Below are 16,224 nucleotides of genomic sequence, written 5' to 3' on the forward strand. Positions count from 1 at the left end.
CTTTTTTGCATATTTTCAGTGGTTTTAAGAATAAATTCAAACAGCCGTTTCTACACCCATTTTTTTTCAGTATAAGCTAATATTACTATAAAAGCTAAGCCATACTTTGCTGTCACTCATGATTATGATTGCATGCTATGGGCAATTTAGAGTCTGCACAGAAGAATACTTCGCTCATCTATTTCATGACACAGGAGCGTAAGAGAGGGACGATTAGGTAAAAACTTACAAACTCCCTCACACTGTCTCTATCTTGTAAAAATACATCTATTTGTGACGTTTCTGTGCTGTTAATCAGGCAAATGGTTTGTGACAATCAAAGCCTTAAATAGGGAGTGGCTGTAAGTCATTAGGACGGCATAAATACCAAATATCAATTTACTGTATGACAATACCTCCCAATATTATACATGAAGCTAGAAAAGTAAAGCACTCTCTACACTAACAATCATAAATGGGCCCCAAAATGCTTACATTAGTGAGTCAATTCCTATCAAATGAATGCTTAAAGCCCAAAAGGCTAAACTGCATCACATACATTCCCAAATATTGCATTGGTAGATAAACCTGTAGGGATACAGCATCGATAAATACATAAAAAATACAACAAGGCCTCACAAAGGGCAATGCAATGGGCAAACGCTACATCAATGTATACATATCCATAATCAAATTTACATCTAACATATCAAGGCTGCATGCATTGAATTAAGTAGGTGCCTGTAAATATTATAATAAGGAGTATGTAACACCTGATCAGAAACACCTGCATGTGTTTGGGCTGAGGGAGGACAGTGCAGTAACTAAAGTAAACCCACACAAAAACACCCAAATAGAAAGGACCAAATCTAGAATTCAAGGCCAGGAACTTCCCGCTGTGACAACCTGACATTTCCTTGATTTTACATTATTTGAATAAGTCATGAAGAACATAACTGCAATTCAGAAATGTTCTACAAGTCTGCCATTTGCCACCACAACAGGTGGTACATCTCACAGTTTACGTCCTACCAAATCCTCTCAAACATCCCACGAGACATACTAAGTTTTGCAGGGAATTGCTCCGGTGGTGAATATTTCAGCTTCAGCGTGGTTCACCTCAGTCTGATTGATTGTCTCTGCCTGGCCTACGGGAACCCTGCCATTGATAATGCGTGCAAAGGCCTTCAGGTTTCATTTCCGGTTAAAGAAAGGGATCCGTGCACAGACAATAGTCTCTCACATATTTAAATAAATCTACATATTTGTACCATGACTGAACCCACTCCTATCTGACTGAGTTTAGTCATGCTTGCAGAGGGTGTTAGAGTTAGATGGTGGGGTTCATAACTCTTGAGTATTCCATGTGCATTTATACCTGGATTTGATGTGCTGTACTTGAGGATGATTGGTAGTGTGAGAGGGAAGAATGGACCAGCATGCAGGTGTTTATTTTGCCAGATTAAAAAATGTCAGACCAGCCACAAAAAGGAGAAACATAAACAATTTCATTAGGTTTATCAGTTAGGGTCCTATGCTGACAATTAGTGAGAAAAAAACCTTCACTGTGCACTTTTTCTTCTCAGGCAGGTCAGGGAATTAAAGCCCGTCAACAGAAAATGTGTGTGTGAGCATAAAGACTAAACCCAAGTGAACATCATCAGATAAATGTTGATCAGATGAGCGAGAGGTATGTCAACCTTCCTCTCAGCATACATACCACCATTGGCTCAAGTAATTTACTTATTGGGAGTGAAGAAAATAAGTAAGAGGTTTTACCAACAACTTACTGTAGTTCCTACAATTGGGCTGTTGGCAGATTTCATTGTGATCCAAAAGAGAGCACTCTGGCATCCCGTCTCCTTGCAGCATCTCCCAGGGCTCCAACACTGTTCCTTGTCAGGTGTTTAGAGGTCTGTTGATGTGTATTCTGCACATGTGCCAACTTCAGGGGTCCTGCTCCGAGCTCTTTGATATGTGCGTGAGGACAGGCGAAATGCAAAATGGACAGCCAAAACAACAGCTGCTCCTCTCTCCTATGACCACCCCCTCCCGGTCTATGGAAGGCTGTCCTGAAAGCCAAAAGCACGCACACACACACACGCACGCACGCACGCACGCACGCACGCACTCACGCACACACAATCATATGCATGTGTCTGTATGGGGTTAGCCAAGCTACCAGCAGTACAAAGAGAGTGTGAGAGTGTCTGATAGAGAGCACGGTTCAGAATTCTTATCACTGCAGAGCACTAACCTCGCCTGTCTGAGGCAAGCTCTCACTCTCTCACTCACACACACACAGGCACGGGCAGGCACGCACGTATACACGCACACATTCACACACACACACACACACACACACACACACACACACACACACACACACACACACACACACACACACACACACACAGGGACCTTTGGTTTTTGACACAGTACTCTCTGCAAGGCTTTTATTATTTTCTAATTCCTGATTTAAAGCTTAAATCAGTTTATTACAACTTAATTTCATAGTTATGAAATTGATTTATATCAGTAACACTGATCATGTTTGTTGAGATCGGTGAACGTGACAGCATAACTAAAAAGAAGTCAGACAGGGCGAGAAGCACAAGCAATCAGATGATCAAATTAGGATTTGGAAGAGAAAACACACTGTTTTAAACATCCATCGCAGTGTTCAGACCAACCTGATACCGACTCTTCCTACTTCAACTTTGACTTTCTGACTTGCCATAGTAGTCCAACAACATATTGGATGCCTCAGGTTTAATATCCAAATAAAATGGTTTAGACAACCTGGCTATAACCTGTGAATCTGATCTTGTTGGACCTTAATGTAGCGCTGTCACCCTGTACCCAGGTTACTTTGGTGAGCATGATGATAGAAGTGGTCAAGACTACATATTTTCCGATACCATTTCCGATACCTTAACTTGCGTATTGGCCGATACCGGGTACCGATCCGATACCAGCGTGTTAAAAAACACTTTTATCATGTTTCAACAGCTGTATACTACTAACCCTGTATGGCTGTTATATGATTGCTATTATTGTTGTTAAACTCTTTGTGAAACATGAACAAACACAAACATATACCAGCATTTTAGGCAGAATCAGAGGTCTTTCCGATACTGGAGCATCTCTAGTCAAACTATTAAAAAAGGCCCAAGTTGTGATAAACGGAATTGTATAAACAGCTACTGTGGGGAAACATCATTACTATCTCGCCTGTGGATGATGTACTGCTAAATTGCTTCTATCTCTTTAGAGATGACGTTACATTTTTCGGTTTTGTTATCTGGCTGCCAGTTCCTCTATTTTCAGTTTATCTGTGCTGTGTATCTGTCTATTAATCTGTCACTTCCTGTCCATTTGTTTCACCTCTTACTGTATGCTCTCTTCCTGTTAACCATCCCACTGCAACTTCTCAGCTTTGCAAGCAGCTCCTCCACTCTTGAATATTTTAGTTACAGAGTGATTGATTGGTTGTGCCTGGCCCCATCTGGAGACTAGCAGTGAGAGTGTCAAGTGGGAACTATAGGAGAAGCTCTATGAATGATGACACTATTTTAGCATATTCAGTGAAATTGTAGTTTTAAAATGCTAACTTTTATCTTCAACAGCATTCCATTATTACTAAATTAAACACATTGTTCTGTTGATAGTGTCTTGCCAAACAGGACTTACAGCCTGAAAGTGACCCATCCCTGCTGTATTTGCCTGTGGGTGCAGGTGCTCTACTGGTGGCTGCTTAGCCACACCAGTTAATTAATACCACTCGAGTGTGTCAAGAGGAGGGAAGGAAAACTGCTGCTGTTGGCAGAAATGGCGATTGAGTGACTTTTTAAACTTTTAAACTTAATTTTACCTCAAAACAGAGTGAAGTTTTTGGGTCTGCATTATTTTGGTATGGGTTCATCCGCAGCCTTTGGGTAGAGTAAACATCCACAGCAGCACTTGCACCTGCATAGACATGCACATATTGTATTTGTGCCTGTGCATGATTAGGACATTATTTAAGTGTGTAATGTAACTGCATGTAATGTGTCAAACTGTGGTATTGTTGGGTGTTTGCAAGGGCATCATTTCCACTATTTCTGCCCCTTCCCCCCACTGTTACAGTTTCAGTTAGATTTGCTCACTTAAATCTCTTTAAGCAATATATTCTTACTGTTCAGCTGTTAAAATCCAGATAAAAGAAAAGAGGAGGTGATAAAAATCGGAGTCGTCTTAGATTATTATGTGGCTCTCACAGCAATTGTCTTAATGAGCAGCAGTGGGTGGTTTGCGAACTTAATTTGCCCCGGGTTTAACCTTTTAGACGACATACAAGCTAGTGCCTGACTCTCTGAGAGGCAGAGGCTGTGCCTTCAACCTGAGGAGGCTCTACTCAGTGCAGATAAATAGTGCAAACTTCACTGCACGTTTTTGGGTGAAAACAAAAAACAAAATATTGAATCATGCCTTAAACATGCTGAATTGAACAATTGAATCAATTGAATTGAAATTGAATCAATAAATTATTAAATGTTAGAAATTGCAGTAAAGAACAGTGTTCCTTTTTAGTGAAGATGCACATTCAATATTTATCATATAAAGTAAGATGTCTCTATCAAGAAAAAAAATAAATAAATGTGATTTTAGGCAAGGTTAGGGGTGTAATACAGCAATTTACAGAGCATTTCCACTTTTTCATTAGACTATCATTAATTTGTATAGCATATGACAAATTTCACGTGTTATTTTCTTGTATATCACCCCCGGTCGTGTACCATGACTCGACAGGCCTAACATCCTGTTAACTTTGATCTGTGAGTTAGCAGTATCTGAGCTGCTGAATATTTCTGGTATAGGTGGCATTGCCTTTCTGATTCTCTCTCCTTAAACATACTGCATAATCCCCTGCCAGCAAATATGTTCATAGAGCAGACTCAGAGTGAGTGTGTGGTGTGATGGACATGATGTGGTTTGCATTCCTGATGAACAGCAGTGACCATTACACGAGGAAACATTAAGAACACCAGAGAGACGGAGAGCAGCTCCCAGCTGGTGTCTGCAAGCTGTCATGTTAACTTCATCGGTCTTCAAGGCCGGGCTCCTTTTTAATGACACTAATTACACTCTCGCACCCACACAGCCGCAACAGAGTACTCAAAATAATCGGTCTCCATACACATTTATTAAGCCAATAAAATCATTCAGATTTTGTTTAATTTTTCTACAAAAATATTTTACATTAGAAAACACAGCTTAAAATATACACAGTCCACTTGGTTATGCAATAACTGCAGAACATTTTAACCTAAATATATCTTTACAGCAAGAATAAATCCAAGGGACAAGTTGTGACTCTTTACAAGGAGCTAGGAGTGCTAAAGGAAATTTTCAAACAGTCAAAAAACTACTCAAACTCTATGACCTGATCAAATAATGTAAAATAAACTAATACTATTTCATCTGAATTTGATACATAAGATACAACTAAACCAAGAGGAGGGAATGCTTCTGAACCAGAGGTGCAAATGATGAAACCGTTGGAATATGTACATGAGCAGCAGTCCCTCACTTGAGTGTGCAGTTGAGGGAAGGAAACCGGTGCTGACAATCCATCCACCTACTCATCCATCCATCCTTATGGCTTACACAGTCACACTGAATGTTAGGTGAATGGAAAGTGTTGGTGGTGCACACAGCATTGAAAAATAACTTTTATAACTTCAAATCCAAATGTTACTCTGGATAATCTACATACTTAATTGTAAACTGTTTTAACTTAATCTACTTTTGAAAGAGGAAATGCTCCTGATGAGTTCTATGGATGATCCTTTTTGCAAAGGCACAATATTGTGTAGTTATCCAAGTGTAATTTTTCAGTGTGTTGAACAGCACAAATTCCTTTCACCTCCACTGTATTGAATGGAGGCAGAAACTATTACATAAAAATAGAACCATCTACATGGCTAGATACCACTATAAGTAAGTGCGAACATACTGTATGTTTTTTGGCAATTTTGAACTAATTCTGAGCTAATTATGGGGAACCGACCATGTAACAAAGCTTTTGTTGTAATTTCATAAAATAAGCAACAATGTGTGTGTTGGTACACTGTTCACCTTTGCACCTGCCTTCATCCCAGAATGCCTTTAACTTGTCTGTATGTGAGGCATTGCAGCTATGAACCTGCTGCACATGAAGACAAATAATCACTGTTGGTGCTCTTGGAATACATTTATATAACAATTTTCCTTGCAGAGATGAGGCAGTTTGACCATTCAGTAAAAAACTTTGTAAAGTATGTGTAGGTTGATGCCCATAAGGAGGACTACTTTAGCTAGCAGCGCCCACCAAATGACATGTAAAATAAATAACAGCAAAATTAGCACAAAAGGATACCAAATAATGTAAGAAGAAGAAAATATTCAAATTTTTGCTTCTGCTGAGTGTCCAGCTGGCTGAACCAATCAGCTCAAGAACTTTGTCCCATGCTTTGACATCATAGCAGTTCAGAGCGGAGGGCCAGCGAGAGCGTCCAGAGAGGTGGCAGCAGCCACAGGGGAGACGGGGAGGGGCGGGCGCCCAAAGGCGAGGCGGTGTCAGAGGTGCAGGAGCACACCTCGTATCCATTCTCTGCGTGGTCTGGGTGATGGTGCACGTTGACTCTAGTCTCCGTGCTTTTGGGCTCTGTGTCCGGAGAGTCCGACTGCATCTCGGTGCACAGCAGCCAGTCTTTAGCGATGAGGCGGGGGTATCCTGCCTCCACCTCCATGTCGCTGCTCGGCACTCGCCAGTACTCCTTTCCCTTGAAGAAATAGGACGAGCCTTTGAAAAGAGAGCAGAGATTCGGTATTAGAATAGAGTGCAATAGTATGTGCTTTAGTATACACAAGGTACAGAATTGGCTTTGCTCTGATGTGTAATACACAAGCAACAAGAACACATACAACATCAAGTGCCTTAATATCATGAATCAGTGATCCACAGTGCAGAGTGTTTATGCTTAGTACTTTCACACTGTTATTAACATACCCCACGGTACACCTGTTCGAGACGGGGTGGGAATAATTTGAAACAGGGTGGGATTACAAAAGTATGAGCGGGTACAGCCTTACATCCATCGTGGAGAATCATATCATTTCATTCAATACACCAGTAGTGCAATCCTACCAGTTTACCCACAGGTGAGTTTTGGAGAAAAAGAGTCCAGATCAGTTGTCAAACTAGCATGGATGATTTCCAGAACATATCATGTGAGATTCTTTTTTTTTTTTTTTTTATTCTTTTTTGGGGCTTTTCCGCCTTTAATCGACAGGACAGCTAGGTGAGAAAGGGGAGAGAGAGGGGAAAGACATGCAGGAAATCGTCAGAGGTCGGACTCAAACCCTGGACCTCTGCGTCGATGCATAAGTCTCGAAGTATATGTGCGCCTGCTCTACCCACTGAGCAAACCAGCCACTATCATGTGAGATTTTGAAGTTCTTTTTTCCTTCCAAAAACCATCTGAATGTACCATCTATTTCATACCAGACCCTGCTCTTCAATGTTACATAACCATAAACAACAAAAAATACACGATATTCATTCTTACTCTGTAGAAAATAGCATGAGAAATGGGGTACTGTTCCCTGTTGAAGTGTTTGTGTAACCTCCAGTCACACTCTTACTGAATTTTCTTTTTCAGACTCAAATCTGCACTTTGCAGAATGTACTCACATAAAAATAGAGCTCTAAGTGTATTGACACAAGACTAGCCTTAAGTCGCAAAAACTAAAACCAACAACCTGATTAGCAGTTGGTGCACTTGCTGTAGGCTCCATTCTCTCCGTATGAAAATAATAGTTTAGCTGGCAAACGTCAGGGTTACCACTCACCATGTGTTGTGACAAGCTTATATTCTTTGGTTGATGTTAGGTATTATGGGATGACGATGATTTAACTAGGGACTAAAGCAAATTTAAGGTAGCAGACGTATCCTGTATATACTTGGATGTTGTAACCAAGAACTTTGCTGGTGATAGCTGCAAGATTGAGCACCCACGTTGGAAGAGACTGGATAATTGAGCGCCAGCAGGAGAATGCATAAACATTTCTTAAATTAAGAGTCTTTGGAGAGAAGGTGTATTTTGTTTTGCTGCTTAGAGGAGTTGGTTATCAGAATGTCTGAACTGATTCTGCCTTACTGGTATTATTGCTTTTGTTGCATCAAAATTATATTTATACTGTAATGTGCATTTACCCGTATGTTCTATTTAAAGAATTAATAAGTAAAACTGGCCTGAATTACATACATAAAAGGGGTTTATGTCGTTTTGGGGATTCTTTGTGCTGGCACAGAACACAGCAACCCCTTTTGAGCATTCTTGACACCATAATTGCACTGTGCCAGCTGATCGTTACTGACAAGCCCCCCTACTGCGCCTGTCCTTTCACTTCAGGGTACTTAAGTTAATTAGAGTTTCCAAAATACCAAATGGGCATTGGTGGAACAAAATGGAAAACAATAAACACTGTGTGCTTCTGATGAAAATAGCACTTTGTATGAACAAAGCCTCCCTCCAATACGCGTTACGTGCCATTATGAAAAATAGGTTCATAAAATAGGCCGCAATATTTTTGACCACACACTCTTTTTGCTCTTCTAGCATGCCAATGTAATATCTTATTTAAATGTATATAAATCAACTTCATGGATTGTTTGAACATGTGCTCATATAGGACCAAAAAAACAACAGAATTTGGTTCAGAAACTGAATTTGTAAACTGGAAGTCCACCACCTCCCACAAGGCTGTTGACTGAGACAAACAAGAGGAGAGAAGTAAACAGGTGATAGTATTGTGGCTCATTCATTTTCTCAACTGGTGATTGGAATGAATAAGAGGTGAGAGATAAACAAGTGAAGGATCTTGAGCGAAGTGAAGAATGTTACCTCGTTAATGGCCTTGGAGCTGTAACTGTGGAGTAAATATTATTCTGGCTTGAATGCTTTACTCACAAAATCCACAGAAAAGAACTGAATCTTATTCTGGCATAAAGGGATGGGCGTAATTTATAGTAGGGACCATAGGCATATATTGGTAACGCTTTATAATAACTAATGCATGACTCATGATACTGTAATGCATGATGTATAATGGATTCCTGTTGCTCACCATTAAATGATGACTTTGTGATTAGTTGACACTTAATAAATCATCAGTTAAGAAATGCTAGTTCAGTTACTTCATACATTAACTGATATGTGACCCAATTAGGTGGATTCCTTATACATAAGTTTATTTTAGTAACAGTGGAGAGTAGCACGTTAGAGAAAGATGCACTAAAACCAAAATTATGTAGCAGGTGACGAATGAAAGGAGAATGTGCAGACATGTTTAAGCTCCACTGCTTTCAACAACAACACAAACATGATACAGAACAATTAAAACATTCATGTTCTACCCACTATGTTGTAAATGTGTCAAAAATACCACTTGGTCTATTATGGTAGAAATATTAAGATTTGGTTTATCAGAGAGGCTGAGCAAATGCATGGACCTGACATAATCTTTTATGTCCAGGCAATCCAAGCTGTTAGAGCAGTAACGCAACGCACAGCAATATTGTGACTTTATTCTTATTAAATTAGGCTACGCCTTCATGACTCCACAACTTCTCAGAGAACACAGATATATGGGATGTGTTTTGAATGTGCAGAACATTTTCAGCACAAATCTTGCTGAAACACATACAGTGGGGAGAAAGTATTTGATACACTTCCGATTTTGCAGGTTATCCTAATTACAAAGCATGTAGAGGTCTGTAATTTTTATCATAGGTACACTTCAACTGTGAGAGACGGAATCTAAAACAAAAATCCAGAAAATCACATTGTATGATTTTTAAATAATTAATTTGCATTTTATTGCATGACATAAGTATTTGATCACATACCAACCAGTAAGAATTCCGGCTCTCACAGACCTGTTATTTTTTCTTTAAGAAGCCCTCCTGTTCTCCACTCATTATCTGTATTAACTGCACCTGTTTGAACTTGTTACCTGTATAAAAGACACCTGTCCACACACTGTCCAACAACTGTTGGCGCAATTATTAGAAAACGGAAGAAGTTCAAGATGATGGTCAATCTCCCTCGGTCTGGGGCTCCATACAAGATCTCACCTCGTGGGGCATCAATTATCATGAGGAAGTTGATGGATTAGCCCAGAACTACACGGCAGGACCTGGTCAATGACCTGAAGAGAGCTGGGACCACAGTCTCAAAGAAAACCATTAGTAACACACTACGCCGTCATGGATTAAAATCCTGCAGCGCACGCAAGGTCCCCCTGCTCAAGCCAGCGCATGTCCAGGCCCATCTGAAGTTTGCCAATGACCATCTGGATAATCCAGAGGAGGAATGGGAGAAGGTCATGTGGTCTGATGAGACAAAAATAGAGCTTTTTGGTCTAAACTCCACTCGCCGTGTTTGGAGGAAGAAGAAGGATGAGTACAACCCCAAAAACACAATCCCAACCGTGAAGCATGGAGGTGGAAACATCATTCTTTGGGCATGCTTTTCTGCAAAGGGGACAGGACAACTGCACAGTATTGAGGGGAGGATGGATGGGGCCATGTATCACGAGATCTTGGCCAACAACCTCCTTCCCTCAGTAAGAGCATTGAAGATGGGTCGTGGCTGGGTCTTCCAGCATGACAACGACCCGAAACACACAGCCAGGGCAACTAAGGAGCGGCTCCGTAAGAAGCATCTCAAGGTCCTGGAGTGGCCTAGCCAGTCTCCAGACCTGAACCCAATAGAAAATCTTTGGAGGGAGATGAAAGTCCGTATTGCCCAGCGACAGCCCCGAAACCTGAAGGGTCTGGAGAAGGTCTGTATGGAGGAGTGGGCCAAAATCCCTGCTGCAAGAACTACAGGAAACATATGATCTCTGTAATTGCAAACAAAGGTTTCTGTACCAAATATTAAGTTCTGCTTTTCTGATGATGATGATTATGTCATGCAATAAAATGCAAATGAATTACTTAAAAATCATACAATGTGATTTTCTGGATTTTTGTTTTAGATTCTGTCACTCACAGTTGAAGTGTACCTATGATAAAAATTACAGACTTCTACATGCTTTGTAAGTGGGAAAACCTGCAAAATCGGCAGTGTATCAAATACTTGTTCTCCCCACTGTACAAGCTATTACAGTTCAGGGGTTTATAAATGAATTATATTGAATTATTGTATCATTGATGTGAACAGGTGCCACATGCACATTTAAAGAGGTTACTTCCACAAACAAAAAACACAAAAGAGGAGGGAAGAGTAAATCGTGCCTACATGTGTGTAGACTCAGCACAGATAACATCAAATGAGAAAACTTGATTTACAGGAGAATAAATATTTGAAAACAATAGGCTACAGGATGCCCGATTGTCTTATTGCATTATATTTGTATATTTTAAATTGTCACCTGGTGCCTGAATTTTGTGTTTTCCTTTACATAAATAAAGACATTTCCACTATAAATTGGTGCTTAAAAATTCAAAGAGCCTTTACCCCTCAAGTGGGACCCAGTAGAGTCCATTCCCCTGTGCATAATAATGAGAATATACTCAATGTGGGCTGCAGCATGTTAGAATAAAAACAAGGTATGCTCTAGTGCACACACACACACACACACACACACATTTTTCTACCTCTAAAACGTCTCAGGACTCTCAGTCCTTCCATAACCATAAAAATAAGTCCCAAAATAGTTCTTAAGCCCTTTGCAATGAGTATAAAATAAATACAGTATATTATCCTCACTTTCCAAAAAGGTCATCATTCTCTAAGTCTAGAAATGAACTTGATCTTCCCAAAGATATAAGTACAAGAGCACACATACTCACAAAGTCACCCTTGTTATCCATCTATCAGTATTATCGGAAGTCCAAGCCCACAGGGCTGAATGCCACTTTGCTAAAATGTCTTCTTTCTTTTCCTCAGAGATGAAAAGTCATGGAGCTGTCCAAAGTAGTGAATGGAGTTACGTAAAATCTCACCAACTACCCCTGAATCAGCTTGAGAATACAAATGGTCTCCAGATTCTTTGAGTGGAGATGAATCAATGACTGAACAAATAATGATACTTAGGGCTCCTTCTTTTAATATGGTAACAGTAATATGCATCATAGTCTGAAAATAGGTTATTCATTGTGCAATCATTTCTCGAGAGGGTGATTAGATTTACCTTATGGCAATATCTGGTCTTGATGGACTGCTCTATTAATACATTACTGAAACATGAGAAATAAAGAATAAGGCTGTTGATACTGTATATGTTCATATTCTTGTCAACACATTACATGAATGTATGTACACACCTCAAACCCATTTTTTCATACTAAAGATGTAAATATATTTAAATACAAATATGTAGTTTCATTTCTAACAAAGAATCAGTAGTTTCCTAAAACAGCTGGGCACTGTGGTTTTAAACAAACGTTACATCACGGGAGTAAATAGTGTATTTATTGGGGACTATTTCAGCTGTGGATTAATACACTAACCGTTCATGGGCATCGGAAAAACATTTTCCCAGTGAAAACGTCATCATTCACGTCACTTCATGTGGGAATCAGAGGTGGTAAACTGGGGCTAGAGTTTGTTAACAGAGTTTCCCAGTTGGTGATGCGTCGTTGACAACTGACGTACAGAAATATGGCCGACGATCGTTCAAATGTGTTGAAGGGTGAGAAAATTCATGCATGCATGTAATATATTTTGCCAACGTCCACAATGTGCTATTGATTTAGGTTGTAGTCGTCCATTGGTTTCAACAGAGTAACCTAAATTAGTTATAAAAGTAGTGTGCTATTGCCAGTAACAAGTAAACCAATTCAAGTCAAGTGGCACTCGCATAAGAAAACAGCAGCAAATCTTTGTTATTGCGGCCTCCATGTTTTCACACACTGATGCTCTAGGCTATGCCCAACAGTTGGTGGCAGTCATGCAACAAGTTGTTATGCCAAATGCCAATATAACAGAAGAAGAACACGCATAAACAGTGAAGCACATCAATGCTGGCAGTCGGTAAAACAACGTTATCACGGTTATTACGTCCCTGATATTCCCAGGTGGCATGAACGGACCATTAGTAGTTGTGGTAGCAAGACAGTGTTTGTGGGATTTACTCAAAATAAACGACAGTGCCTATGTTCATGGTAATGAAGGAACATGTCACCCAGTGCAATGGTGTGGCTCATTTATGTGTTTTTAATAGTTTGTGTACAACAATGGAGCTCTTGGCACAAGGAGGAAGATATAGCACGCTTTGGCTATGTAGCAGAGCTAAAGCCATTACTGCCATTATAACTGTAAATGTATTTTATTACTAGTCCCTTCCTTCAGACCCAAGAGGTGTATCCTGTCCCCCTAAGCTGTTACTCTAAAACATGGTTGTTTTTGTCGGTAAAAGTGTATTTTCTTCAGGTTGTATGTTAAAAAGGGATTTAAATTACCACAGCGAAAGCTTTTGTGATAATGTTGGTTGCGAGTAATTTGTTGTAGAGTAACTTGTTGAGCTCACCACGTCATCGGTGTCTTTGCTTTCTTGTTTGTGGCTTCATAACAAATAACTTACTAAGCAACCTTTAACTAAATAATTTCTTTCTTTGTTTTAGTATTTTCTGGAGCTTGTCACCACAAAGTTGCCATTGATTCCAAAATCACTACATGAATCACTTCCTGGATTTATGGTTACAAAGGTTGTAACTTTTACTCTTCTAATGCAACACCACTACTTCATCCGCAGGTTAAAGATACAGTAATATTCATGCCTGATAAATTTTCCACTCCCTTTACCTTTTTCTCACCATGAAAACAAGGCAAAATTATTCCTGGGTGCCATACTGATGCCAGCAGCTATGATTATCATCATCATTACAGCTACATTCATGCCCGTTATGCCTCCGTTTTTCCCTCCTCAGCAACTAGTCTCTATGGGTTTACTGCCTTTCTCCGTCTCTCTATGATTTCTCTATCTGTCCTCTGAGTCAAGTCATCTATCTTCCAAACATTTTTTCTTTTTCTTCTTGTCTTTATCTTTCTTCATCCTCAGGTGTCCCCATATGTCCTCGTCTGGATTCCCCTTGTCACATATACCTCCCCGTTTTTCTGTTCGAGTTTCATAACGAGGTGTCACCGTATCTCCTCTTTCCTTCTTGCTGTCATATCACTCTTTTCTCCCCGTCTGTTTTTATGTCTTTTCTTCCTCTATTCACTCTGAGCTGTTAAAAACAAATGGAGAACAGGCTTTGATGTGGCTTCAGTTCCCATGCCCCATGGTCTGTCTATGTGCGTTTGTGCAAGTAGGTTTCCAAGTTTACCCTTCCAGGATCTGTGGTGATAATAGCCGGGGGTGAAGCCGAGTTGGTGCTGTGCAATTGGCCTTGCCTCACACACGCACACATCAAAGAGCTTGGAGCAAGACCGAAGACAGAACACAGACCACTAAACACCTGACAGGCCCAATGGAAAGAGCTTCCCTGTATTCACATATTGCAGGGGGCATAAAGGACATGCAGGCTCCCACTGAGAGTGGCCTCAAATTTCAGGACTCAGTATCTGGTTTTTGGGGGTTATTTTTAAAACCTAAAAATGCCCCCTAACATCATTCAGAGCCTAATGTGCTTGCGCGCACACACACACACACACACACACACACACACACACACACACACACAAGCCTAACAGAACGTATAGTGTTAGACCATTTCAAACCTCTCATTAACATGCACGTGATCGGATGACTTTGATGCTTTGATGGAAGCAGGCGGTGTGGCCATGACACTCAGCTGCCACAGTGGAGCTGCTCACTGTGATAACGCTGGGCAAGCTCCAAGGTTTGAACATGTCATGTTCCACTGTGAGAATGTAAAGCAGAGTGTAGTGGCAGGGTTAAAAAGGTTAAAAAAATATTTTGACATGAAAAAAAAATAATAATGTGACTAATCTGCATACTGCAGCTATGCCAACATGAAATGTGCATGGATACAATCAGGGAGACTGCCAAAAAGCAAATAAACTGAAATAAAATGGAACATAAATAGAACCACTGTATGAATGATAACCAATCTAACATCGGATTCGATTTTTCCAGGTGAAATGTCTCATATAGTATGAGAAATAGAAGTGGACATTACATTTGAATTCAAACCACTTTTAAGATGTAGTAAGATTATTCTTTATTCAAATGAAACAAGGTGTTGAACCCCGTATTCCCACTCAAACATCAATATAATGTAACGTAATGACAATGGCACCACTGCATTGCCATAATAATTGGGTGCATTGAGCTAAACGCTCAATTCATCCTCATGGGACAATGAATGTTCATCCATAGAGTCATGCTGCTAACATGGCTAAAAACACATACACCTTTATTTACTGTACAGTGAGTGATTGCAACTATTTCAGTGTTTTACTGCTCCTGGGAAGTTTCCTCAGATTTGTGATCTGATTGTAAAACTTCATCCAAGACTTGAAGCTGCATGTTTGCTAACTTGCATAATTGTTCCATCCCTGTCTAATATTTCTCTTGTAATTCATTCATCTTTAAGGATTTCCCCTGAGAAGGATATTGCACTGTCTTGCCTTTGGCACCAGCAGATTCCAGAGCTACCAGTGGTCTGATGCTTTGGGGGAGTGTTACAACTTTATTTTTCTCTGAGAAATGTAATCATTTATCGCTGGAAGAAACAGACAGTGGTGATTCATCATTTATATGTTAAATGTCATCAATCAGTATGTCTTTATAAACTATTTTTTATAAAGATAGAAGAGGTCGAAATATGTCACTGGCTTTATTCTACACACCTTTTCACTCTGGGTGATAGATTACTTATATGGTTATGGTTTTGATCATTTATTTTGTGGAATTAGGGCTGTCAATCGATTAAAAAATGTAATCTAATTAATTACATATTCTGTGATTAATTAATCGTATACATAATTAACGGTGCCTGAACCGATACTTTTTAAGAAAGTAAAAAAAGAAAAAAAAAAAAAAAAGGGTACTAAACAACAGTTGGTGACATTAAAGAACGGCTTGTTTATTGCTAAGGCCATATGGTCAAAATGAAATGATTTAATAATAATAATGTATAACAATAACTAATTTCAGTAGTAAATTGCTGTTGAACCATCAGATGGGAAAAGGACATTTACAATAACTTCAAATGTACCACGAGGCTGTAGTTTACCAGTTTC

The 16,224-nt window shown here is 39.7% G+C and overlaps 1 protein-coding gene across 1 annotated transcript in view; it reads right to left on the bottom strand.

Annotated features, from left to right (window-relative positions):
- Nucleotides 1-6,385: 6,385 nt before the first annotated feature.
- The window catches only part of LOC144531381 (matrix metalloproteinase-17-like), a 48,416-nt gene continuing 38,577 nt past the window's right edge, over nt 6,386-16,224 (bottom strand). The window contains exon 9 of the mRNA XM_078271477.1: nt 6,386-6,805. Coding sequence (XP_078127603.1) covers nt 6,480-6,805 — 326 coding nt within the window. The 3' untranslated portion in view covers nt 6,386-6,479. The remainder of the gene's footprint in view (nt 6,806-16,224) is intronic.

Source organism: Sander vitreus, chromosome 16 (genome assembly GCF_031162955.1).
Source record: "Sander vitreus isolate 19-12246 chromosome 16, sanVit1, whole genome shotgun sequence".
NCBI classification, from domain to species: domain Eukaryota; kingdom Metazoa; phylum Chordata; class Actinopteri; order Perciformes; family Percidae; genus Sander; species Sander vitreus.